The 25,086-nt window shown below is 57.7% G+C and overlaps 5 protein-coding genes across 8 annotated transcripts in view; 2 read left to right on the forward strand and 3 right to left on the reverse strand.

Moving 5' to 3' along the window:
* Positions 1 to 2,815, forward strand: part of Carns1 (carnosine synthase 1) — a 7,098-nt gene extending 4,283 nt beyond the window's left edge. Inside the window, exon 7 of the mRNA XM_015503048.2 lies at positions 1,055 to 2,815. Within this exon, the coding sequence (XP_015358534.1) occupies positions 1,055 to 2,307 (1,253 nt within the window). The 3' untranslated portion in view covers positions 2,308 to 2,815. The remainder of the gene's footprint in view (positions 1 to 1,054) is intronic.
* A 1,460-nt stretch (positions 2,816 to 4,275) lies between these two features.
* Positions 4,276 to 10,453, forward strand: Rps6kb2 (ribosomal protein S6 kinase B2). Of its 3 annotated transcripts, none has more exons than XR_001505419.2 (15): positions 4,276 to 4,491; positions 4,801 to 4,841; positions 4,935 to 5,055; positions 5,300 to 5,368; positions 6,627 to 6,774; positions 7,777 to 7,834; positions 7,913 to 8,013; positions 8,126 to 8,216; positions 8,296 to 8,386; positions 8,494 to 8,601; positions 8,907 to 9,195; positions 9,288 to 9,365; positions 9,453 to 9,560; positions 9,657 to 9,769; positions 10,055 to 10,228. XR_001505419.2 is itself a non-coding variant. In XM_015503217.2 (15 exons), the coding sequence occupies exons 1-15, from the start codon at positions 4,414 to 4,416 to the stop codon at positions 10,236 to 10,238; spliced, it is 1,452 nt and encodes a 483-aa protein (XP_015358703.1). In that variant the 5' UTR covers positions 4,293 to 4,413; the 3' UTR covers positions 10,239 to 10,453. The 3 variants fall into 3 exon arrangements, 2 of the variants coding, with proteins under 2 accessions (XP_048663687.1, XP_015358703.1); XM_015503217.2 differs by having other exon boundaries at positions 4,293 to 4,491; positions 9,133 to 9,195; positions 10,055 to 10,453; XM_048807730.1 differs by lacking the exon at positions 8,494 to 8,601 and having other exon boundaries at positions 4,292 to 4,491; positions 9,133 to 9,195; positions 10,055 to 10,453.
* A 92-nt stretch (positions 10,454 to 10,545) lies between these two features.
* LOC107157006 (protein tyrosine phosphatase receptor type C associated protein) lies at positions 10,546 to 12,972 on the reverse strand. Its single transcript, XM_015503219.2, has 2 exons — positions 12,658 to 12,972; positions 10,546 to 11,364 (listed from the first exon to the last, which is right to left on the reverse strand). Exons 1-2 carry the CDS (start codon positions 12,658 to 12,660, stop codon positions 10,762 to 10,764), a joined length of 606 nt encoding a protein of 201 aa, XP_015358705.1. The 5' UTR covers positions 12,661 to 12,972; the 3' UTR covers positions 10,546 to 10,761.
* Positions 12,973 to 13,108: 136 nt separating this feature from the next.
* Positions 13,109 to 17,821, reverse strand: Coro1b (coronin 1B). 2 transcript variants are annotated; one of them, XM_015503218.2, is made up of 10 exons: positions 17,031 to 17,816; positions 16,621 to 16,743; positions 16,387 to 16,516; positions 16,018 to 16,199; positions 15,814 to 15,933; positions 15,251 to 15,355; positions 15,032 to 15,177; positions 14,705 to 14,762; positions 13,708 to 13,977; positions 13,109 to 13,544 (listed from the first exon to the last, which is right to left on the reverse strand). In XM_015503218.2, the coding sequence occupies exons 1-10, from the start codon at positions 17,229 to 17,231 to the stop codon at positions 13,419 to 13,421; spliced, it is 1,461 nt and encodes a 486-aa protein (XP_015358704.1). In that variant the 5' UTR covers positions 17,232 to 17,816; the 3' UTR covers positions 13,109 to 13,418. The 2 variants fall into 2 exon arrangements, with proteins under 2 accessions (XP_015358704.1, XP_048663686.1); XM_048807729.1 differs by lacking the exon at positions 13,708 to 13,977 and having other exon boundaries at positions 17,031 to 17,821.
* Positions 17,822 to 22,515: 4,694 nt separating this feature from the next.
* Positions 22,516 to 23,833, reverse strand: Gpr152 (G protein-coupled receptor 152). The gene has a single exon (XM_015503049.2). It carries the CDS (start codon positions 23,821 to 23,823, stop codon positions 22,516 to 22,518), a length of 1,308 nt encoding a protein of 435 aa, XP_015358535.2. The 5' UTR covers positions 23,824 to 23,833.
* Positions 23,834 to 25,086: the final 1,253 nt, after the last annotated feature.

The raw sequence follows: 25,086 nt of genomic DNA on the forward strand, positions 1-25,086 counted from the left end.
ATGAGGCGGGGCCAGAAGGGGCGGGGCCTGCTCTGAACATCCTTGTTAGCGATTAGGACTCTAAACTGCCCTCTCCCCGCCAGGAATGAGAAGCCCTTGGGAAGAACACAAAGCCTTCCACAGAGAGGAGGCCGGAGTGGATGGGCAGAAGTGGGAAGGGGACAGGGACGGGATTTAGGGTTGGTGCCAGAGCCCACGTTTTGAATGCCAGGTTAGGGCGTCTGGTTCTGTCCTGTGGAAAGGGCAGGCTCTTTAGAATTCCACACACTAGGTACCTAGGGCCCGCCCAGGATGCTGGGGAGCAGCTTACAGATCCCAAATCAAGTTTACAGCAGTGGCTTCACATTACCTGGAGCGAGCTAGACATTCTTATCCCCACTGAACAGATGAGAAAGCTGAGGCCTTCTCAAGCCTCCTCTACCACAGCAGCCTCCTCTCCCCTCACCTACAGTGAAACACCCCCTGGGGAACCCCTTTCCAGCCTTCCGGTCTTTTTGCTTCCTACCTTGAATAGTGCTTTAACTAACGGGAATGCCACCCTACTCCTGATGCCAAGTGTCCCTGTGCAGACAGGACCTCATCAGTGGCTGCCTCTGCCCTGGCTGTCAGCTGCTTTGTGTCTGTGTTTCCCCAAAGCCATAAACTTTAGAGACACAGGACTCCTCCCAGGGTACCTTCCAGTGAGCAAACCACCTGCTCCCTGCTCCAACCCTGGTGGCTTCTCTCCAAGTCTTGGTTGAGGCTTTTCTGAACTCTCTGCCATGCCCTGTGCTCTTACCCTCCACCCCGATTCTCCGCTTCCCCCTGCAGGGCTCTGCTTCCTCCTCTTCCTTCTGGCTGACCTTATTCTTCAGCTTCCAGCTTAGCACTCTCTCCTTTAGGACACTTTCTATCCCTTCCAGGGTAGGTGTCCCACCCATTCTATCAATGAATCATCAACAAATATTTATTAAGCAGCTAGTATTTATGAGCCCATCTCCCCTTTGGGCTGGGACCACAGGACATCCCAGGCTCCATCCTGTCTCCTCAGGACCCAGCTCCTACTGACCTGGGTGTGCTGCCCTCCTGTGGTTTTTGCAGCTGCACCTGGTGGAATCGGACCCCAACCACTTTGCATCCCAGCTGGTGCAGACCTTCATTCACTTTGATGTGACAGAGCACCACAGGGATGAGGAGAACGCGAGGCTGCTGGCAGAGCTGGTACGGGCACGTGGCCTGAAGTTGGATGGCTGCTTCTCCTACTGGGATGACTGTCTGGTGCTCACGGCCCTGCTCTGCCAGGAGTTGGGGCTGCCCTGCAGCTCCCCAGCTGCCATGTGCCTGGCCAAACAGAAGAGCCGCACCCAGCTGCACCTGTTGCGCCGCCATGGCCCGCCCTGGCCTGCACCCTCCATCCATGCTGTGGCCTGCTGTCCATTAGAGAGTGAGGCTGATGTGGAGAGGGCTGTCCACCAGGTTCCCCTGCCAGGGGTAATGAAGCTGGAGTTTGGGGCAGGTGCAGTAGGTGTGCGGCTGGTAGAAGATGCACCACAGTGCCATGAGCACTTTTCCCGAATCTCCCGTGACTTGCAGGGTGAGGCTGACCACCCAGGCATTGGGCTGGGCTGGGGCAATGCCATGCTTCTAATGGAGTTTGTTGAGGGCACTGAGCATGATGTGGACCTGGTGGTGTTTGGTGGGCGGCTGCTGGCCGCCTTTGTCTCTGACAATGGCCCCACAAGGCTGCCTGGCTTCACAGAGACCGCAGCCTGCATGCCTACAGGGCTGGCACCAGAGCAGGAAGCACAGATGGTGCAGGCAGCCTTCCGCTGCTGCCTGGGCTGTGGGCTGCTTGATGGGGTCTTTAATGTGGAGCTTAAGCTGACTGGGGCAGGGCCTCGGCTCATCGAGATCAACCCCCGCATGGGTGGTTTCTACCTGCGTGACTGGATCCTGGAGCTCTATGGTGTGGATCTGCTGCTGGCTGCTGCTATGGTGGCCTGTGGCCTTCGGCCTGCCCTTCCTGCCCATCCACGTGCCCGTGGCTACCTCGTGGGCGTCATGTGCCTGGTGTCCCAGCACCTGCAGGCATTGAGTTCCACTGCTAGCCGAGAGACTTTGCAGGCCCTGCATGACCAGGGCCTGCTGCGCCTCAATCTGCTGGAGGAGGCCCTGGTGCCTGGTGAGTATGAGGAGCCCTACTGCAGTGTGGCCTGTGCTGGGCCCAGCCCCGCTGAGGCCCGCCTCCGCCTGCTGGGTCTCTGCCAGGGACTGGGCATTGATGGGCCAAACTACCCAGTTGCCCACTTCCTGTCTCACTTCAAATAGCATTGGGGCTAGGGGGAAGGAATGAAATGCAGGGGGCAGGGGCAATGATGCCCTCCACTCCCTGGTGATTGCCCTGCCTCTCTCCCTATTGCCCTGCCCAACCCCCAGTGTGGTCCACTCCCCTTGCCTCAGGTCTGTCACAGAATGGCAGAGCCATTGAGTCTTCTAGGCTTAAAGACCATAAAATAAGCATCTGGAGGGTAGGGGTGGGGCCTCTTGCCCTCATGAAGGCCTCAGTCCAGCCCACATCTGCTCCAAGACACTAGCCCTGGAGAAATAATAGCACATATACACACCCCCCACACACACATGCACACACACTCACACCCCCCCACACACACACGCTGCTACCAACTATCCTAGATTGGAGTGAGCCCTGACCCAGGCCCTCCTCTCCACCCCTCCAGATATTTCTCTATCTAGGAGGAGAGAACCTGGCTGGATCCCTGGACGTGGACAAATGCCAGGACAATTTGCGATTAAAGCCCCTGTTTTTCTCTTTTCCAAATTACATGAGTTATGGAGCCTATTGAAAACTTCTGGCAGTGCCCCTGTCTCAACTGACCTGAGCAATAGAAGCAGGTAGCCAGACTACCTCTTCTCACACTTCCAGGTAGACACTATTCCCATTCTACAGATGAGAAAATGGGCCCAGAGAAGAAAAATGACTGTCGCCAAGGTCATAGCACAGTGCATATTAATACAGTGCAATGGCCAGGTTTCTGTGTTTACCAATTCTATGTGCCCATCAGCTTCCAGGCCTCCCACCTCTCTGCCCTCATTCATAAGCAGCTCTGAGACTCCTGAATACCCTGTACCTTCCCATGCACCATACACCTTCTCCACCAAGTGCTTTGGCCTCTGGCACACTTAACTAGCACAGGCAGAGGGTATCTACACTACACTCCCTTCCTCATTCAAGGAGACTGCTTTAAGGCTCCTGCCTCTGTCCTGCACAGAAGCTGTGGACAACTCTGCAAGCATTCTTTCCCCAAATAAATGTTTATGGACTAGTGGCATGTTTGGAGTCTGGAATAGGTTATCTCAACTGGACAACTCCCCCAGGCTTGGCAAGCAGAGGAAGGGGAGGGAGAAGTGGGTGGGGAATTCTGTAGCATCTTGAGCTAAGGAAAATCCATCCTACTGGCCAGGCCTTTGGGCTGATCTTTGGCAGAGGCCTGCCCTACACCTACATCAGGGCCCAATCTAAGGATTTCCTTTGGTGGGATTACAACCAGAGGCCGCATCCAACCAAATAAACATCGGCCAGCCCGGAGACCCCCAAGTTGTGCAACTGGAAGCCATGGTTCCCAATAGTCAGATCTCACACCCAGGCCTGGTCTGGTCCAAATTCACCCTCTACAGAGCCCATCCAAAATGAATCCATGCCCATTTTAATGTGTTAATTCATTCCTTTCAACCAAGTTCTATTAAGTTCCCTTTCTGTATCAGGCAGCCAAATTACTAAATGTGTTTAAATTAGTAAAAGTTCATATTGAAGAGCTCTGAATTCTTTAGGGCAGGAGTCTGGTAACGGAGCCCAGCATTGGACAGCACAACCAGTAAATGTATGACTTGTAGGACCTCGATGCGGAGGTTGATTAAGAAGGTCCTACAGTTACTCAGGAGCGAAAAGAGAAGGACGCGATTTGCCTCTCACTTGGCAGCCAGCTTGGCAGAGCACAGTTCCAGCAGATTTGAAGTTGCACTTTACAGTCCTACACCTGAGTGCACTTTTGACTCTACGCAACCAAACTCAAACTCTCCCCACCAAATTCAAACTCTCCCCAGAGCCCAAATGGGCGCCTCCAGGCCTCTTCTGCCTGGTGCAGACCGCGGGAAACTGCTGGGAACACAGAGTCCTGCTGACAGGAGGGGCTGGTGCGGCACTCGCGGACTACAACTCCCGAGAGGCCTTGAGGCAGACGCCGTCTTTCCTCCCCGTCAGGCTGAGCGGCCTGCGCGAGAGAGGGCGGGGTTACTTTTCGTCATCCCCGCGTGCGGTCGCGGTGGCGGTCGCTGAGTGATAACGTACACGCTCGGGACTCGGGCTGTCAGTCAGAGCCGCCAGATCCCCGTGGAGGGGCCCGCCGGGCCGGCGCGGCCATGGCGGCCGTGTTCGATCTGGACTTGGAGACCGAGGAAGGCAGCGAGGGCGAGGGCGAGCCAGAGTTCAGTCCTGCGGTGAGTGTTTCGCCTGGTCACGACTGGGTTGGAGCCGAGCTTGTCACCCGGCCGAGACCTGAGCCGTGGCTGTCGCCGCCCCAGAGTAGGCTGCGACCCCTTCAAACGCCGGTCCTCCTCACGCTCGGACCCACGCCCTCCCAGACCTCGTTCCCGGCTCCCGGCCTTTCATCCTCTGCTCCCCAGCCCTTGCCCGGCCCCTGCCCTCTCCATCCCTGGCGCCCTCCTTCCCTGGGCCAAGCAGCCCAGCTTGGGGTGGCAGGAGGTATCCCCGCACCTCTCTTGGTCTTACCTCTCAGTTTCTCACAGGACGTGTGTCCCCTTACCGAATCGAGGGCTGCCGGCCTGGAGTGAGTGAGGGTCTCTTGGGGATGGGGAATGGAGTAGGGAAGGGGACCTGGGGAGCACTGGGCCTTGCTCCCCTTAACTTCTTGTGTTCGTAGGCCCGTGGGACACTATGAGGAGGTGGAGCTGACCGAGACCAGTGTGAACCTGGGCCCTGAGCGCATTGGGCCTCACTGCTTTGAACTGCTGCGAGTCCTGGGCAAGGGGGGCTATGGCAAGGTACAGTGCCCTCATCTTGTCAGCACAGGCTTTTCAGCATAGATTAGACTTGCAAATCGGCAGAGCTTCTGATGGGATTCCATAAAGGAGAATAGGGCAAGCCCTCCAGAATCAGATGAGATCTTTACTGCCCCACCCTTGGGTGACTGAAGGCCTCTTGGTCCCACTTCCAGAGCTTGAGGGTGGGGCTTCTTGAAGATAGGGTGTGGAGAGGGAAGTTGATCCTGTCTCCCCTGCCCTACAGGTGTTCCAGGTACGAAAAGTGCAAGGCACCAACTTGGGCAAAATATATGCCATGAAAGTCCTGAGGAAGGTGAGTCATTCACTCAGCCAGCAAATATTGAGTGACTGCCATCCCAGGGTACTCTGCCAGGTTTTGGGAAGACAGCAGTTCTGAACACCATGGAGGAGTTGGGCCCTGTGTTTGGCATTTGCTAGTTTATTATCTATTGTGATGTGTATTGTTTTGTGGTGATTCCCAAACGGGGGCAGTTTGCTGCCCAGGGGTTATTTGACAATTTTAGGCAGAATTTTTATTGTCAAGACTGGAGAGAAGAGTGCTGTGAGCATCCAGTGGCATGCTGCTTGCTTGCATAGATTGCTGCTGGACACAGGGCACAGGACAAAATCCCACAACAAAGAATTGTCTGGTCCAAGGTATCAATAGCATTGAGGTTGAGAAACTCTTTACTGAGGATAAAACAGTCCCTGAAAAGGATGACTATTGACAGCAGAATCATGGAGAGAGTCAATGGAATGACAGAAGATGGTAGAGGGTAATGACTGGACACCAAGAATACTTAATGTTACAGCCTAGCGACCTTCAAAAAATTCCAGTTGTCTTTGTCCTAGCCAGATCCTGTATAGAGGGTTGGGGAAAGCTCTAGAAAAGACTCACTGTGATCAGGTTTGACCATTGGTACCCCAGTTTCATGTAATGATTATAGGGCAGGGGACGATGATGTCACTGTGGGTCCACAGTCAGACCTAGAGTCCATACACTTTTAGGACCCAGTTGTATTTATTTATTTTTTATTTTTTTTTAATAAAGAGAGAGGAGAGAGAGAGAGAGAATTTTTAATATTTACTTTTTAGTTATTGGCGGACATAACGTCTTTGTATATGGTGCTGAGGATCGAACCCGGGCCGTACGCATGCCAGGCGAGCACGCTACCGCTTGAGCCACATCCCCAGCCCCCATTTGTATTTAAATATTTATTGAAAACAAAATAATTGGGCTGGGGTTGTGGCTCAGTGGTAGAGTACTTCCCTAGCATGTGTGAGGTACTGGATTTGATTCTCAGCACCGCATATAAATAAATAAATAATAAAGGTCCATTAAAAACTAAAGAAAAATATTTTTAAAAGAGAGAAAACAAAAGAATACTATCTCCCATTTGCACAAAGGCACTAGCTCCTCTTTTGCACAGCCTAGCATTTGCAGTTGTGTTCTGTTGGGCCATTCTACTGGAAAATAATAAAACAGAACATGGGACAAAAGGAAGAGCTTAGCTTGAGGAATGGAAGGAGTTCTGGGTGCCCCACCTTCTAACCAATCTCTGCATCTCTAGGCCAAAATTGTGCGCAATGCCAAGGATACCGCACACACACAGGCTGAGCGGAACATTCTAGAGTCAGTGAAGCACCCCTTTATTGTGGAACTGGCCTATGCCTTCCAGACGGGTGGCAAGCTCTACCTCATCCTGGAGTGCCTCAGTGGTAGGTGTGCAGGCTCAGCCAGGCCCTGGTGGGGTGGGGACCAGCACAGAAGCACTGGGGTTTCAGGAAGTCCTGAGAGGTGTGGTTGTGGAGGACATCTAGGGGACCCCTACACCCATCACCCATACATCTGTCCACTTGTCCACGTATCCCTTCATTCATTCAGCAAACGTCTGACTAGGGCCTGGTGTGTCCCTCAGCTGTTTGTATAGAAATCCAGGGGGTGATTTTACCCACTTCTGCCATCCCTTCTGTCCTGTCCTCCCCCCCTGTGTGCCCTACATCCAGTTAGGGTCCCATCTAGCTGCATCCTCTTTGGTGTGCCCCATCCCCTCTTCTCTCTCAGGTTCAGGTGGGGATCATAGTTGTTTCTTAACTGAGCTTGAGGCCCTGGCTCACCTGCTTTTTGGTGTTTCCTCTGCTAACTGCCAGAGTCATTTTTCTAGAGTGTGATTGCTTCTAACCCTTCCCCTCAGAATCCAGTGAGTCTCTAGCTTCCCACACAAAGCTTGGCCTCCTTGTCCACTCCCCCTCACTGCACAGCAGTCCTGTATCAGCTGAGCTCCATGGGCCTCTGCCTGCACATCCTGCACTGTTCCTCCATCTTAGCACCCTGAGCAGCCCAGCCACACTGCACGTTCTGTTTCTGGTGTTGGGATTATCTTAATCTTCCCTATCTGCACTGTAAGGTTCTTTGGCAAAGCTCTTGGAGCTGTTGCCTCAGCCTGGCATTCTAGAGCAGTGTGCACGTGTCTGTCTCCCCACTAGACTGAGCGTCCTGAGGGCAATGGCTGGGTCTCCTCATCTCTGCCCCCAGCACAGGGCCAGGCACCGAATAGGCGTCGGTAGATGTTTGCTGAATTGATTGAGTCCCCACGGCAGCTCTGGGAGGCAGGTAGGGCAGGATTTGCAAGCCCCACTTCTCCCAAGAAGAACCCAAGACTCAGAGGGAGCATTGGGGCTGGGTTCTGGAGCAGGACTGCTGATGTGATTGTGTCACAGGTGGTGAGCTCTTCACACATCTGGAACGAGAGGGCATCTTCTTGGAGGACACTGCCTGGTGGGTGTGAAACCTGCCCCTCCCCCAGAGATCCTAGCCCTTTCCCCACACCACTCTCACTCTATCCTGTCCTTGCAGCTTCTACCTGGCTGAGATCACACTGGCCCTGGGCCATCTCCACTCCCAAGGCATCATCTATAGGGACCTCAAGCCTGAGAACATCATGCTCAACAGCCAGGGTGTGTACTTGTGCTTGCACACACTTGCAGCTGCATACACGGGGTCTGCGGGGCAGGCTGAGAGGCTGCTGATGGGGCAGGTCTGACCACCCCTCGCAACATTCTTCCACAGGCCACATCAAACTGACAGATTTCGGACTCTGCAAGGAGTCAATTCACGAGGGTGCCGTCACTCACACCTTCTGTGGCACCATTGAGTACATGTAAGTGGTGCCTGACTGGCCTAGGGGTCAGGAGGACAGCCAGAGAGGGCCTGGCCTGACAGTTCCACCTGGCCCCCAGGGCCCCTGAGATCCTGGTGCGCAGTGGCCACAACCGGGTGGTGGACTGGTGGAGCCTGGGGGCCCTGATGTACGACATGCTCACTGGATCGGCAAGTCCAGCCTCCTCGGGAGGAGGGTGGGGGGCAGGGTTCCCCTCTGGGGCTGGGGAAGGTCCTGGGGAGGCCCACAGGCGCCCCTCACCTTCTGCCTCCCCCAGCCACCCTTCACCGCAGAGAACCGGAAGAAAACCATGGATAAAATAATCAAGGGGAAGCTGGTGCTGCCTCCCTACCTCACCCCAGATGCCAGGGACCTTATCAAAAAGGTGGGCTCCCTCCTGCCCAGGGTCAGGCCCCCCCATCTCTTCTCTCAGGCCCTGTTAGCCTTTGTATACATGTCCTGGGCTATGGGGGAGCCTGTGTAGTCCCTCTGGGAGGGAAAGGAGTGCTCACTTGGGCCAGGCCTCAGCTCCGACAGACTGCTGCCTCAGTAAGCAGTAAGCTGCGGCTCAGCCCTCATCAGACAAGGGTGCCCTATGAGCTGGCTGCTCTTCCCCCCAGAAAGGCTGGTGGCTGGGGTGCAGAGGGGGAGGGCTCAGCCCCATCAGGTTTTAATATCAGATCCTCACAGTCTGCCCGGGTGATGCCAGCAGCGTGGGAGGCCTTGCAAAGACTTGGTGCAGAAGGTACCGTGGGACCCAATCCTGAAAGTCGTGAGGGGCTCAATAGGTGCAGCCACATTCCAGAAGCACCCCCTGCCCTGCCTCACCTTCCCTCACCACAAGTGGGCCCCCAAGAGCTAGGTGCACACACAGCAGCGCCTCCCCAGGCCCTCACCTGCTGCCCTGGTCCCACAGTTTCTGAAGCGGAATCCCAGCCAACGGATTGGGGGTGGCCCAGGGGATGCTGCTGATGTGCAGGTGAGTCTGGGGCCAGAGCGAGACACAGAGGGAGTTACTGAGGGGGCCAGGCAGGGTGAGCTGCTGGCCCATCTCGGTGCTTTCTACCCCAGAGGCACCCCTTCTTCCGGCACATCAATTGGGATGACCTCTTGGCTCGCCGTGTGGACCCTCCTATCAGGCCAAGTCTGGTGAGTGCAGGTCATGTTGGCCCTGTGACAGGCAGAGGATGCCCCTTGGACTCCCCCATGACCCTCCCCACGTGGATCTGTCCACAGCAGTCAGAGGAGGACGTGAGCCAGTTTGACACGCGCTTCACACGGCAGACACCGGTGGACAGTCCTGATGACACAACATTGAGTGAAAGCGCCAACCAGGCCTTCCTGGTGAGTGCTGGGGGTCTGGAGGTCGTGGGCACCCAGACCGGGATTGTGGCTGAGGAGTAATGATGCCACGCACTGCCGGCCTCGCCTCTCCCCCAGGGTTTCACATACGTGGCACCCTCAGTCCTGGACAGCATCAAAGAGGGCTTCTCCTTCCAGCCCAAGCTGCGCTCCCCCAGGCGCCTCAACAGCAGCCCGCGAACCCCCATCAGGTACCAAGGCAGTGGGAAGTGTGTGGCTGGGACAGGGAGCCCCGGCAGACAAGAGGCTAGCTAGTTTTGGGCTGCTTTGGCCAAGGCTCTTAGCCAGGGCCAGCCTCAGTTTCTGCCTCCCACGGGACCTCAGTCCCTGCACACTGGTGGCAGGGGCTGCCTGGATGGCAGTTGGTGGAGCACAGCCTGTGTGCCCAGGCGGTGTAGAACCTGCCCTCCCTGACCCGGTGCAGCACCCCTGGCAGGGCCTGGGAGGCCCTGACTGTGCCTTGGTCTCCATTGCAGCCCCCTCAAGTTCTCCCCCTTTGAGGGGTTCCGGCCCACCCCTGGCCCACCAGAGCCCATGGAGCCACCTCTACCTCCACTGCTGCCGCCGCCACCACCGATCTCGAGCACCGCTCCCCTCCCCATCCGTCCCCCCTCAGGGACCAAGAAGTCTAAGAGGGGCCGTGCGCGCCCCGGGCGGTAGGAAGGGGGTGGGGCACTGGCAGCACTGAGGCCTTCTCTGCAGGCTGGACTGGCTGTGTCTGCGGGGAGCAGGTGCCTCTGTCAGGGGTGAGTGAGCCCCAGAATCATGTGTCTCGAAGCCTCAGGCTACCACTGCTGGCAGGAGGGCCCCACTGGCCACCTGGGGGCCACCACGTTCAGTTGTGCCCTTGCAAATTAAAGGACTGAATCATGGCACTGATTGGCTTCTGCTGGACTCTCAGGGTGGGTGGGTTTGTGCCAGGAGCCCCTGCTTAGAGAGAGAAGGGGACACTATAGGACCACAGAACCACAGGGTGAAGAGGTTTTATTTCAAACAATGCCCATGGGGTGGGTGGCCTTTGGAGGGGGTGGGGCTGCACAGGCCTGGGAATTGGTGGGGATGACGGTCCAAGGTGCTCCATGAGGTGGGGGGAGTGACAGCAAGTCCAGGGCAGGCTGTGTTCCACTGTGGCACTTGGGAAGCAGAGAGGCTGTAGCAGGGACCGGACTCTGAGGCTTCGCCCCTATAGAGCTGTAACATGGAGGCCCTGTCCCCCTGAGGCCCCGGCGCTGTCGTCCCAGGCTGCGCTGCCTGAGAAGGCGTGTAGGTCACTCAGCAGGGCCTCTGCACTGCCCCCTGAGCCCACTGGCCCCTGGGAGCCAAGACCCAGGCCCCCTTCCACATCGCTGTCCTGTGCTTCCTCAGCCTGCTCCTGGTGGGGTCCTGTTCTGCACCGCTGCCCCTCTTCCTGGGGTCCAGCCTTCTCTGGGCCACCATCCGTGATGTCCTCATCTTCTACATCCTGCTCCTCTTCCTGCTGCTCTGGGTCATCTAGTGGCCCCAGCTCAGTGCGGGCCTGCAGCCAGCGACCTGGGGGGCTGGCCCAGAGGAGGCGGCGGGTGCGACCCCACAGTGCAGCGCCTAGGCGGGCTGGGTGGTAGTAGCCCCCAGAGTCGCGACTGAGGCGGCGCCAGGCCAGGGCCAGGGCAGTGACTAGCAGCAGCAGCAGCAGTAGCAGCAGCACTACGGTGACAGAGCTGGAGCCCACGCTGTCCTTCGCATCGCCCGAACCCAGGGCCCCTGGCAAGGCCAGCAGTGTGCCAAGACCAAGGGCACAGAGCAGAGCCTGCAGGAGACAGGTGGGGGGCTCATCACCAGGGATGGCACCAGGCGGGGTGGCCAAATCTGCTTTCTGTTCCTCTCCAAGAAGGTCCACAGTTGCCTCTCAGGCAAAATGGGGACAGTTAAGCAGAAAAGCCCAAGTCCTTATTTGGTCATGGCCCTGGCCACTGTCATGCGCCCCTGCCCCTAGGCACCACTGGTCTTACTCCCAACCACCCTGGCCTGCTCTTGCCTGGGCCTCCACACTGCCTCTTCCCTCTGCCCAGAATGCTCCACTCCAAAAAGCCACATGGCTGCCCGTGCTCCTGGCTTAGGCCTCACTGAGAGGACTCCTGGTCTGACCTGGATTACAACCAGCTGGTCATTAGTACATCACTCCCTAGCACACTTTTTCTTTTTTCTTTCTTTTTTTTCTGGTGTTGGGGATCAAAACCAGGGCCTTGTGCATATGAGGCAAGCACTCTACCAACTGAGCCATATCCCCAGCCCCCCACCAGCATTCTTGATGCCCCCAAACCACTCTTTCTCCCGCCACATCTTACATAGGAAGTACTTCTACTCATCTTTTCTGTTGGCTCACCTCCCCCAGCAGAGTAAGCTTCAGGGAGATGGCATTTTGATGACCAACCACCTATAAACAACACCTGGTCCATAGTAGGTGCTCAATAAATCTTGACTGAGTCTGGCAAAACTCTGCTTGGGGGTAGGGGGCCTGCGAGGCTGCTATCAGGGCTGGATTTTCTGCAGGTGGGGATGGAAGGGCTGGACCAACCCAGAGGTAACCACCTCCCCTCTGTTTACTGGGTCCCAGGATGGAGGTCCTTGAGGCCCCTCTTCCTCCCAACCACAGGGGTGCCCCAGCTGCAAGGTTTCCGCTCAGCAGTGTGGCCTGTCCCTGAGGCTCTCAGGCGTGCAGGGCCAGGGCTGGGGGTGGCGGGTGCACTGACAGAGGAAGCCTGCGGTTGGAACAAAGCAGGTGGGGAGTGATGGCAGGGGGAGGGGAGTGTGCAAGTCTTTAGCGCCCTAGGCTCCAGGGATAGGCGCAGCTTGGGAGGACCAGTGGAGCTCTATCCCAGGGATCTCGAAGGGGCGGGGCCTGGAGTGAGGTAACAGCACCTGGGCCGAGCCCTAGGAAGCCCAACTCAGAGGTGAGGCCCAGCTTCTGCCCGTGCTGGTTCCGAGTCATGCCTCTATCCCTGGGTCCCAATGGTGGTGGGTCCTTCTTAGCTCTTGGGGCCCGAAGTTCTAGCCCCAGTCTCCTATGCTCCTGCCCCAAGAACCCAGTGGCAGTGCTCACCATTGGTCCGCTGGCCTCACGCTGGGTGCCCACCTCCGGCTCTGGCTAGGTTGAGTGAGAAATGAGCCCCGGAGCTCTAGTGCAGCTGGGGGTTACCCGACACTTCCGCTTCCTGTCCACAGTACCCACCCACTCTTGCCTGCCACAGGACCCTGGTGGGGCCTCCACCTCTCAGGACCACCCTGCCCAACACCAGATCCTCACTGGCTTTTCTGGGTGAAGCTGGGACTAGGGGGCTGTGACCAGGCCTCCCAGAGGATGCACCAGGCACCAGCTCAAAGCAGGATGCGGCTGCGGATGGGTCCGGTCTGGCTCAGCGTCTCTGCCTCTCGGCCTGACAATGACATTGGCTGCTCACAACCCTCGACTTTCTCAGATCTCTGACATCTCTGCCTCATCTGTCCCCACATTCCAGACTCTCTCAGCCCCCCGGTTCAGCATGCCACCGGGCTTTTAGAAAGAAATTTATTTGGAATGAAAATATAGAGCCCATCCCTGCCACTTCCTTTGGGAGGCAGAGGGGAGTGAGCGGGTGGGGCAGATGGTCCCTCAGAGGACAAGCGAGCTTGCCTTGGTACAAAAACCCTCCACAGGAACAATGACAATAGCCAGGCAGTGGTCGGGATGGGAACTGGCCCCTGACCTGCCCCAGAGTCCCTTGGCAGCCAGTGACCTGCTATGACCTGCCAGCAGAAGCTGAGTGAAAAGGGGTGAAGGAGGAGGAGGGGACGGGGTGGGGGAGTGGCATCGCTGGTGTGGTCCTATGCGTCCCCATTCTCCATGCGGCCCAGCTGCTCCTCCAGGCGGCAGATGCGCTCCCCTTGCTCCTTGACCATGGCCCGCAGTGCCCGCAGCTCCTGCATCACCTCCTCTAGCTTCCTGGCCTCCTGTGAGGACATCAGAAGTCCATTTACTGCAGCCTTCCCCAAACCTACCACCAACCAGGCAGAGGCCCGAGGCCCAGAGAGGGCAATGTACGGTTCAAGTACACACAGCAGACAAGGGCAACATTGGAACTTTCCCAGCACCACCTGACTGTGGAACACATACCCCAGCCCCAACAAGGCTGCCACCAGAAGTGGCATCAGCAATGGCAACAGCAGATATGGAGGACCCTGGGCGGGTGGAGCTGGCGAGCCGGCTGTCCGATAACACGTTGCGCCGGCTGACCTTCAGGTCCCGCTGTTTGCTGGGCACGTAGGCCTCCCGCAGTGAGATGAGGATGGGGTCTGCATCCCGCCCGCTCACCCACTCCTCCGCCTCCAGAGCGGCTTCAGGCCCAGCTGTGTCGGGGTACAGATCATCCTGGAAGAGGTCAGACTGCAGCAGGGAGGCCAGGGTCAGCTGGAGCCCATCAGTGACCCTGCGTGGCTGCTGCCTCAGGCCCTCCTGGGCGCCATCCTGGCACTCTCGACCTTTCCCCTCCTGGCCTGGCCCCGCGAGCCCTTCTCAGCCCAAGGCCCACTTTCACTTCCCTCCTGCTGGTGCAGCAGTTCCCCCAAAGCCTTCCTTCCTGAGCAGGGCCCTGCCACCACCCTCCCCTGAAACCACAGGGGCTAGTGAGGTGGCTTTGTAGGATTCTGGGGGACACACTTGTGCCCCGTGGACTGTGAGCTCCTGGGGCAGGCCCTACCGCTCTCCCTCAGCTCTGCTCTGAGGCGTGCCTGGCACAATGCGTCGGGCACTCAGTGGACGCTGGCTGGAGAATAATGGCAGTGTGTCTGGGGCTGGCCCTCTGAAGCCAGCCTGTGGTTCCTCCTCGTGGGACTCTCCCCGGCAGCCAGACCCTCTCTCCACCCTCCTACAGGAGGCCTTCCATGGCTGCTGCTCTGCCCTGACTGCCTGACCCCTCTCTGTGGCTCATCTGGGCAAGGCCTCAGCTTGCCCTGTGTCATTCCTGCTTGTCCCCTGCCAGGCACAGCCCAACCCCTGGCTGGTACCAGGGCATATGGGCATTTGTGCAGCCCACCAACCACACCCAATCACAGGCCCCACTCCAAACACCCTCAATGGCCCGTCTGCTAGAGGAGGGAGCAGGTGGCGTCACCTTTCTTGGCACAGTCATGACAATGGGCTCACACTTGCGCTCATGCAGTTTGTAGAACCTGGGAAAGGGAGGGTAGGGGAGCGGCCATGGGTGGAACCCCCATTAGTTCCCCCAGATCTATCCACCCTCCGTTTCCTGTCCTCACTTGGACCTTCCCACAGGCTGACCCAAGTCCCCGACACCCCTTGTGCAGGCTGCCTACCTGCCCCAACAACTGCCACAGGCTGATCCCTGAGCCTCCCAACTGACCTGACACTGGGTGCCCACAGCCTGGCCTCTGCTCTCAGGCTGAGTCCCTAAGATGGCTGCCACAATGGCCCCTCTTACCGGGCAATCTCACACTTGCTGACCTCCAAGCCCCTCTTGGGCATACTGCCCATGCCCCTCTGGGGCTCCTTGCTGGTGAACGTGTTCAGGAAGTGGATATAGGGGGACTCGTCTGTGATCTCAAAGTACCGGATGCTGGAGTCACCCTGGGGGGGCAACGGGGGGTTCAGCTCTTGGCTGTGCACCTCCCCTGCCCCCACCAGCCATACCCAGCCCCACCTTGCCACAGACGTAGACCACACTGGTGTCGGGGTCGTAGAACGGCAGCAGGGCCCCGTTGCTGGAGTCTAGTTCCTGTAGGGCCATGGGCTCCTCGAGGTTCTCCTGCATGGGAGGCAGTGAGGCCAAAATTGGAAATGCCCACCAGGAGTGGCCACAGATGGGCTCACATGCCAGCCAGCACTGCCCCAGCATGCCAGTGGGTTCTTTCCCCCTCCAAGCTTTTGTCCATACCAGGGACCCCAGCAGACCCCTGGCTTCTCTCCACCCCAGGGGCCCACCCTCCCAGCCTCCTGCAGGCCTCAACACTACTCCAGGTCACTGAGCAAGTACTGAGAAGGTCCTCACTACAGGGAGCTTGAAGGGGCTGCGTAGCACAGTCCCTGGCTCACAGGGGCCACTGAGGTCACTGTGCAGAAGCCAACAGGTGTGGGACAGGGCCCTGCAGGGCCAAGCTGAGGACCTGTGAACCACAAGCCTCTGCATGGTGACCCCTGCCCAGGATGGAGCCAGGTTGGGGCCCGTCTTGAGCCTGCCTCCTCAGGCCAACCATGGCCACTCACTGGGTCCCAGAGTGCCAACTGCCGCTCACTCATGCGGCTGAAGCCCGTAGTGAACACCTTGCCATCTGCCAAGAAGATGGCCCGCATGGGCCGGGCCCCCTCATGGGCTTTCTCCCGCTCCTGTGTGAGAGACAGGTGGTTAGTGTAGTGCACAGATCAAGTCCCTTGGCCTGTCCACTGTCCTCAGCCCCCAAAGCCACATACTGCCACCAGGGTGCCCCGGCGGGGGTCAATGATGCGGACACTCTTGTCCTTGCAAGCTGAGCAGAAAAGGCTGCCATTGCGGTTCCAGCTGACATTGTAGATGAGGTCAGGGTGCAGGGTGTCCAAGCGGTACAGCTCCTCCGCTGTGCCCACATTCCAGATGAGCACCACATTATCACAGCCTGGTGGATGGAAGGCCATCAGCCCAACAGGTCAGCTTTACCCACTCCCCTGGGACTGAACTGGGCCTCTTGACCTCTGCACGGCTCAGCTTCCTCATCTGTCAGATGGGCCCAGGAGAGACCACTAGGATGTCCCAGAGCCACATATGGAGAGGGGTGTGGGGGCAGGGTAGGGTGCGGTGCAGACCTGCACTGAGCAGCACGTTCCGGGCTGTGGGGTGCCAGGTCACGATGCCCACACGCTTGGTGTGCCCTTCTAGCACCACTACTGGCTCTGTCAGCGGGGAGGCCAGCCCATTCTCCGGGATCTGCCACACCTGTGGTAGAGATGGGGCTGCTGGGCTGAGGCCTCTGCTTACCCCTGCTGCCAGCAGCCCTGGGCCACACTGGAGACCCTGGCCCGAACAGTTCTGTGCCTCACCATGACTGTACAATCCTCTGAGCCGCTGGCAATGACTTCATCATTGTGGGGACACCAGTCGATGTCCAGGACAGGTCCTGTGTGCCCACACACTGTTGGGTAGGCCTTGTCAATGCGGCCTGTCTGCAGGCAGGAGGGGGCAAGTCAGATGGGGCTCACTGGGGGCCTAGATGTGAAGGTGCCCCACCCACTAGCTGAGCAGGAAGTGCCTGCTGCCTTTGACCCTGACTCAGTGGCAATAAACACTGATTCCACCTGCACAAACACCTCTTGGGCAGTAAATCTGGATTGACACCTGACTAGTGAGAGGACGGGCAAGGAGGGGGCTTCAAAGTAGGACCTGCTGCCAGGAGTGGTGCTGTGCTTCTGGCCCTCCCCACAGCCTGCCTCCCTGTCCCAACAAGGCCCACCTTGTTCAGGGGAAGCACCAGGAAGGCACCCCCACCACTGGCTTCCACAATTACTGCCAGGAACTTGGGGTTGACTGCGCAGAAGGTGCTGTCCCAGGTAACACGGGACACGCGAATGTCCTCGTAGCATTGGTCATTCTTGACCGGTTGGCCAAACACATGCCGGAATTTGCTCTGCCGAACCACTTTGCGAAAGGACATGTCTGCAGCGCAGAGAGGCCTGGATCAGCCCCGTCCTCACGACCCTGAGCTTTCCCACCGGTGCTTGAAGGGAACACGGAAGGATATGGCTGGGGGCCTAGGCAACATCACCCGCCTGGGTCTCAGTTTCCTCAGTTGCAGAATGGGACTCTGGCAGGCTCCCCAGGCGGTGATCTGACAGGGTAAGTACAACGACCCCTGGTGCTGGCCACTACTGCGTCCTAAGGGGCTTTGAGAAATCTCCTTGGGACCCTCCGTGGCTGTGGTGTGTGTGTGTTGGGGGTGGGGTGGTGCGGCAACCGGAAAACTTAGTATTTCTGTAGGTCCGCCCGGTTCGGAACAGACCTTCCGGCCCGGGGACGTGGAGGCTGGGTGTCGGGAAGGGAGGAAAGGAGGCAGGAAAGGTCTCCACACTGTGGGGCGGAGGGAGGCCCAGTTCTGAGAACCAAGGAATGTGCAGGGAGCTGCAGTTAGCCCGGCCCACGGCCCTGGCAGGACCGGCGGGGGTCACGGCCGCGCTGCGGGCGGAGGGACATCTCGGAGCGCGGTTCCGGGGACCCACTTCCAGTGACCCGGGCTCAGGAGGGCAGAGGCTGCGCGGCCGGGGNGCCAACCATGGCCACTCACTGGGTCCCAGAGTGCCAACTGCCGCTCACTCATGCGGCTGAAGCCCGGGTCCGGATCCCGCACCTGGGGCCACGCCTCCTAGGCGTCCCAGGACCGCCCCCGCCCCGCCTCCAAACAGTGTCTGCGCGTAGTTTTGCTGCCTGTTTTTAAGTTGTAAGCATTAGTGCTCTCGGCTCAAGGTGTAGATAAAGCAACACTCGAAGGAGCCAGGCAGGGGTGGCCCAGCGGTCCCATTCTTCTCAGTGGACACTCGTGGGTCTTGCAGCGGCTGCTTCTTTTTTTTCTTCCAGTGCTGGGGATAGAACCCAGGGCCCCAAACATGGTAGGCAAGTGCTCTACTCCTAAGCTCCACCCCAAGCACTTTTTATTTTATTTTGAGACCGAGTCTTGCTGCCCTCAAACTTGAGCTCCTCCCAAGTCGTTGAGCTGCCAGAGCTTCTTACTAAAAATCAAAATGAGGCCATGGCCTGAAGATCCCTGGCACTTTCCTTTCTTTCCTCCACCACCTCCCTGGAGGCCTGGCCACCAGTCCACAGGCCTCCCTCCTAGATCCACCCAATCCTGTCTCACCCTGGGGGACTTAGGTGTCCCGGTAGGTCCCACAGGCAGTGGTTGCCAGGTCTCTCTCTATCAGGTCTGTGACCCTGAGCACTAGTTACTTCCTCACCCTTCCTTGAGAATCCACCAGCCTGGATGACTAAAGGGTGCTGGCAGAGTCTCTTTCCCAGGAAAAGAAAAGGGAGAGGGAAAACGCAGAAGAACCCGTGTAAGGACGGCTTATCTCTGGCGGGATGAAGAGCCCTGTGTGGGCTGCGCTCAACCTCCATCTCATTCCCCTTGCCATGCCCCTTGAGGAAACAGGCCTAGAGAGGCCACGCGCTGGCTTGGGTCACCCACCAGGAGTCAGCCTCCATCCGTTTGGCTCCAAGTCCCTGTGTTTCCCACTGCTCCACAACCCCTAGGGCTGGCCTGCAGGAGTGGGGACTGGGAAGCAGCAAGGAGGTGTGTCCGGCGCAACAGGCCAGGGTCTATCTAAAGCCCACACCAGTCTGTGTGGCCCCAGTTCTATAAACCTCCCTCATGTGAAATACAATCCCAGTTGTATGTCCCATCCCACCCTGCCTCACCTGTCTGACCCTTGTTCAGCACCTGTCACCCACAATAGCCTCTCCCTGCTTGTGACCCAGTGATGCTGACCTCCAGTTCCTGAAATGTACACCTTCACTCCAACCTCAGGGCCTGGCTGGTACCTGATGGTGCATCCTGTTCTCTCCTTCCTTCTACATGCTCTTCCCCAGGTCTTGAAATGACTCTGTCTCTGCTAAGGTGTCACTCCCTCCATCCTGCAGTTCTTTCCCGGCTGCCCCTCTCACCTGGCCATCTCTGGCTCTACTTGTTCTCATTGCCTTTTTTTTTTTGGGGGGAGGGGGTAATGGGGATTGAACTCAGGGGTGATTTACCACTGAGCCACACCCCCAGTCCCAGAGTCCCAGTACTTTTTATTTTTGTTTATTTATTTTTATGTTTTCGTGGTGCTGGGGACTGAACCCAGGGCCTTGTGCATGCAAGGCAATCACTCTACCAACTGAGCTATATCCCAAGCCCTTCTTTTTTTTTTTTTTATTTTGAGATAGTGCCTTGCTAAGTTGCTGAGGCTGACCTCAAACTTGTGATTCTCCTGCCTCAGCCTCCTGAGTCACTGGGATTACAGGTGTGCGCCTGACTCATTGTTCTTAATAGCTACTGGATGCTATATTTTGGGAGTATTTGTGTATTTGTTGTATTTGTTGCTTCACCCTACCAGGATGTCAGCAAATTGAGGGCAGGGGTTTTGTCTTGTTTCCCACTGTACTTTCAGCACCCAGTGAGGCCCAGCACCCAGAATGTGATCACTTAATGTATAAGTGAGCAGCAGCCCTGAGTGCAGAATTGAAAAATGTTCTTGTTCACAATTCTCACAACCAATGTCTGGTCCCTTTGCACGAGAGGGAGGGGCTCTCTCACCTACAAAAGGAAGGAATCTCCCAGAAGGCCACAGGAACCTGGCTCCATGGGGTGTATTGAGGTGAGGTGAGGGGATGTAGAATGTTTTGGGGGTGAACGAGCCCTCTCTTAATGTCCTCTTTCCTCCAACACAGACCTTCTCTGTGGGTCACTAGGAGAACTCCTCTTTTTCCTGCAAAACCCTTCAGGTCACTGCTCTTTTCCCTGGACAACAATTATTCATTGTGGGAACAATTCCCCTTGGGGACCTTGGGGGTGAGGCTGGCTCCCTCCCCAAGAGATAGGGTTTAAGATGTGGACTAGTGTTGAGGCAGGTGGCTGGCACATGGGTAAATCCCAGCAACTCGGGAGGGCAAGGCAGGAGATTTCAGATGCCAAAGTTCCAGGCCAGCCTAGTGACTGAGTGGAACCCTGTCTCAAAATAAAAAATAAAAAGGGCTGGGGATGTAGCTCAGGATAAAGCCCTCCGGGGTCAACTCTCAGTACCCAAAGAAAAAGAAATAAAAGGCTTTGGAACCCCTGCCAGGAGAAAAGAGAGAAGCAGGGGCACAGCAGAATGTTCCAAGGGGACAGAAGTCCAGACCTCCCTCAGATGTGCCCTGTGACAGTCAGAAGAAGGGCGGGGCTTGTGGAAGAAGAGGCAGTGGGTGGGATGGGAGGACAGTACCCGGTGACCTGCCCCATGGGCCCTGGCCCATGGCTCAGCATGCTCTCAGGCTGGCTAAGGCCTGGGGTGCCCACTGGCATCATCATATTGATGGGTAACAATCATTGAGCACTTACTCTGTGCCAGGCAATGACCCAAGCACTCCATAAAGATCAATCATTATGATCCCCATTTTGTAGATGAGCAAACTGAGTCCAAAAGACACCAAGAGCTTTGCTGGAAGTCACCCCTGCGGAATGGTGGAGCCAGGAATTCAAACAACCCCTGAGGGGTACCAGGGACCCCCCTGAAGCCTGCCCCCGTGTTTCCAGAACAGAAGCCCGGCCAGAAAAGCAGCTGGAAAGTGCAGAATAGAGATTTGTCAGAAGAATGAAATCGACAAATCCACGCCTGTTCCGAGATCCCCCAGCCCCGCACGCACCAGGAATCCATCACTGAGGAGTGCTATGATTATGCTCTGGTGTCGCCACCATGGCCACCCATTTATGGCCTTCCTGTGCAAGGGGGTCATTAATGGCCACAACCAGCAGCCCTGCAGGGGCTCATCCACCCTAACTAAGGCTAAGAGCGAGCTAGGAACCCCACTCCTAGGGCAGCACTTCAAACGTCACCAACACCGGGCCTTTCCCTGAGGGCTCCTCAGCTGCCGAGTCAACAAGCCCTGCTAATGGGACAGAGTCGGGGAAGAAGGGAAGGGAGGGGACTCGGAACCCTGAGGGTGGGGAGAAACAGGTGGGTGGGAGAGGGTGGGGGGATGAAGGGGAGGGGGCAGGGAGACCTATGGCACTTTTGCTTTCCCTGTGGGGTCTCAGTGGAAGGGGAGGAGCTGGCTGGCCCGAGGGCTCACCTTTGCCATTCCTGGGACTACTGGTGCCCTGAGCTCTGAGCCCTTTGGACAGCCTCCTGCCTCTGCTCTTGGGCTCGGATGGGGGGGATTTGGGGCCAAAGTGAGTTGTACCTGCAGCCCCCACAGAGAGGAGAGCTGAGCAGCCCTCCCTGGGGGTCGGGGCACAGGTGGATGCTAGTTGGACCCTTGAACAGAATCCGACCTTGAAGTCCCCTGGAGCAGGCCCAAGAGCAGAGGTGGCTATGTGCTCTCTCAGGCCACTTGGGTGTCCGCAGCCTAGGCTGTTCACAGAATCCTAGGTCACTCTCCTGCCTGCCTCCTCCCATTCAGCCCCGGTCCCTGTATGCGGGAAGGAAGAGGACACCAGCTCACCGAGCCCTTGCTGAATGCCAGGCTGCTGTGAGTGCCTTGCACGCTTTCTCATTTAATTCTCACAAGAGCTGATGAAACAGGAGCTAAGAAAGAGAAGTAACTTGTCCCCCATCACCCAGTCAGGCTGTGGCAGAACTGGATTTGAATCCAGGCTTGGTAGCTCTTGCCTCTTCTCTGCCTGCCCTGTGAGGGGAAATCCTGCACCAGCCTCACTGTCTGTTGGAGGCAGGCAGGAGATTGGTGGAGAGGACTTGGCTTGTGGGCCACTAAGGCCTTGGGCCCTGCTTGGAGCCACAGGCTCATGGAGGCCTCCCTTTTCTGCAGGAACTTTTCCATTTGGTGTCCTTGTGTCCAGGCTGGAGGACAGGACAGAGGAGGACAGGGAGTGAAGGATGAAAGGGAGATCTGATTGGACCCAGGGAAGTCCCCCTGTTATCTTCCTCCAGCAGGAACAAGGCACAGGGGAAACAGGTGTCTAGAGGTATTGGAGGACAGAACAATTCGGACACCATTAGCTGTGGCCTAGGGGGCTGTTGGGTGACTATGTGTTGGAACAACCATGGAAGGGCTTGGTGTGCCCAGGGTGGGGGACTCACAGTGAACTCTCTGGGACTTTCACATGCTTTGTTTCACTTCCCCTCCTTCTAGGCCCGAGGGACTCGGAGGGAGTTTTTAGTGTTGAGTCCTTCATGGCGTCCACCATGGCTGGTTCTCTGGCTCCCTCTGGCTCTTCCACTGCCCTGGAGGGCCTGGACTTCCCTAGACCCTCACGTGGGGCCTGTGCTGGAGGCTTCCTCTGGCGGGGCACTGCCAGGGCTCTCTCCCTCAGGGACAGCCTGTGTGGCTGGGTTCCCAGAGGCTCCCGAGGTGGGCCCTGGGGATGGGCCAGGGGAGGCTTCATCACAGCGGGTGGTGGCCAAGCTGGAAGCAGAGGCGGGGGTATGAGCCTCAACCACTGGCTGTTCCTGGGCCACAGCATCCGACCGTGTCTGGGCCGTGGGGCTCACCTGAGGCAGGGCCACGGCATCCAGTCGTGGCTGGGCCGCAGCCATGGGCCCTGGCAGAGTCGGGCCCTCAGAGCCCACCTGGGGCTGGGGCTCAGCTGGCGTGAAGCTGCCTGGCTGTTCCTCGCAGAGAGCGGCTGCAAAGGAGGAGAACACCGCGTGCAGCAGGGCCCGGAGGTCGGCACTGGCCACGAGGCAGAGGAAGGGGCTCAGACAGCTGTTGAGCAGGATCAGGTAGTCCGAGTAGACCAGGGCCTCCCAGAGCAGGTACCCGGGGTAGAGGTCCCACAGGAAGGCCAGGTAGAGCAGCTGTGCCACCTGGTAGGGCAGCTGCAGGACCACATAAGCTGACAGAATGGTCTTGGCCACGCGGGCAAAGCCATGGCAGGCAGGGGGCCGGGGCTGGTGGCGGCAGCAGGTCCTGCAGGCGGTGGCCTGGGTGAGCGCGTGGCACACCAGCAGCAGGAGGAACGGCAGGAAGCCCCCCAGGATCTCGAGCATCCGCAGGGGCAGCTCCTCACTGTCCCAGAAGTCCAGGCAAATGACCAGGTCGTACCACCAGACGGTGGCCTCAGGGAAGACCAGCCAGGGCACACTGAAGAGTGTGGCCAGCACCCAGACCCCAGCACAGACCCACAGGGGCAGACGGGCCGGGCGGCGCCCAGGGTACCAACGCGGGCACAGTGCCAGCAGGCAGCGGTCCAGGCTGAGGGCTGCCAGCAGAAAGAGGCCGGAGGAGTAGGACACACCCCACAGGAAGTAGTAGAAGCGGCAGGCAGCTGTCCCCAGTGGCCAGTGCCCTCCATGCTGGATCTCCAGAATCTGAAAGGCTGCTGCCGCCAGGAACAAGAAGTCGGAGAGGGCCAGGCTGAGCAGGAGCAGGGCCAGCCTCGTGCCCGCCCCATGCCGGGCCTGGGAGCCGGCCAGCCACGCCATCAGCCCGTTGGCTGGCAGCCCCAGGAGCAGCAAGGCCACTAGGAAGACTGTGTCCCAGCCACCCTGGGGGTAGTAGTCCTCATCGTCCAGTTCTGTGCGGGGCCCACGGCCAGTAATGTCCAGGTTGGCTTCCATAACAGTGTCCCCAGTGTCCTGCTGGACATGGACTGGGCACCTGCTGGATGAATGAAGGCACAGATGACTGAGTATGAGACACAGGGCATGTGCATCTCCCTGCCAATCACTGTCCCTCCCTGATCTTGTCCTTGAGTAGTCATCTCCTGCCAGGGACACCTCATGTAGTCCTCTTAGGACCCATTTTATAGATGAAAGAAGGTTCATTGAGTTAGTGAATTGTCCAAGGTCATGGACAGGAAGGAAACTACCAGAACTTAAGCATCTGACCATGGAATCCAGGAGTCCAAGCAGACCAACAGAGGCTTTCAAACACTGAATCTTTTTTTTTTTTTTTGGGGGGGGGTACCAGGAATTGAACCCAGAGGCCCTTAACCACTGAGCCACATTCCCTGACCTTTTTATTTTTCGTTACGAGACAGGATCTCACTAGTTGCTTTACAGCCTTGCTAAGTTGCTGAGGCTGGCTTCAAACCTCCCGCCTCAGCCTCTCAAGCTGCTGGGATCACAGGTGTGTGCCACTGCTCCAGGCCCAAATCCACTGAATCTTGTCTCAATAAAACATAGTTGAACTCCTATATGAACTAAAAGGACACGAAGAGCACCCCCCCCCCAGGGTTCCAGGGGACAGAGTTTGAAAACCAGTTGATCGGCTCTTCACAAGATCCCTTTATGCTTGATTTTTCTGGGGTTGAAGTGTTTAAAATTCCAAGAGGGGGAGGGCTCTGGGTGTCATGGACCCATAGGAGTCTAAGGCTGGGCAGGCAGCCCCTCCCTGCATGCATGCTGCTCAGGAATTTGGGGCGAGGTCTGAGCCTCAGCACAGGCAGCTAGGGGACCTATCCCAGGAGCAGTGTGTGGCTCTTCAGCATCCTCTGCCCCCCCCCCCCACCATGCCCTTTCCTGCTTTCTAGAGCTTAGGCGCAGGTAGCTCTGTTTGTCTCCTGGAGCTACTAGAGGGGGCTTTGCAGGGTAAGGAGTGGGGAGATGCAGTTGGGGGCACCCAGGTTGGGAACTCAAAAGGCCTGTGGTCCCCACCGCACCTTCTCCAGCCAATGGACAGGAGTGAGCATTCCTCTGAGGTGGTAGCTAGGGGACAGACCAGATGCTGGCTGGGCTGGATTCCGCCTGGGGCCCACGGCTGCAACCACTTTAGCCCCTGGCTTCCCCACACTTTGGAGCTCTTCCTCTGCAGACCCCTATTGGACCAGAATCCTGGGCACCCTCCCCCAGGGCCCTGGCCATGGTGCCTGGCTTACCTGT

Source organism: Marmota marmota, unplaced genomic scaffold, assembly GCF_001458135.2.
Source record: "Marmota marmota marmota unplaced genomic scaffold, marMar, whole genome shotgun sequence".
NCBI classification, from domain to species: domain Eukaryota; kingdom Metazoa; phylum Chordata; class Mammalia; order Rodentia; family Sciuridae; genus Marmota; species Marmota marmota.

What these genes read in the sequence shown, in the direction of transcription:
- Rps6kb2 (XM_015503217.2), top strand. Translation starts at nt 4,414, where the DNA reads ATGGCGGCCGTGTTCGATCTGGACTTGGAGACCGAGGAAGGCAGCGAG. An exon ending in GCAAGGGGGGCTATGGCAAG is followed by an intron (nt 5,056 to 5,299) that starts GTACAGTGCCCT and finishes CCTGCCCTACAG; the next exon opens with GTGTTCCAGGTACGAAAAGT. An exon ending in GCGCCAACCAGGCCTTCCTG is followed by an intron (nt 9,561 to 9,656) that starts GTGAGTGCTGGG and finishes CCTCTCCCCCAG; the next exon opens with GGTTTCACATACGTGGCACC.
- Coro1b (XM_015503218.2), bottom strand. Translation starts at nt 17,231, where the DNA reads ATGTCCTTTCGCAAAGTGGTTCGGCAGAGCAAATTCCGGCATGTGTTT. An exon ending in CAGAGGATTGTACAGTCATG is followed by an intron (nt 16,517 to 16,620) that starts GTGAGGCACAGA and finishes TCTCTACCACAG; the next exon opens with GTGTGGCAGATCCCGGAGAA. An exon ending in GCAGCCTTGTTGGGGCTGGG is followed by an intron (nt 13,545 to 13,707) that starts GTATGTGTTCCA and finishes ATGTCCTCACAG; the next exon opens with GAGGCCAGGAAGCTAGAGGA.
- Gpr152 (XM_015503049.2), bottom strand. Translation starts at nt 23,823, where the DNA reads ATGGAAGCCAACCTGGACATTACTGGCCGTGGGCCCCGCACAGAACTG.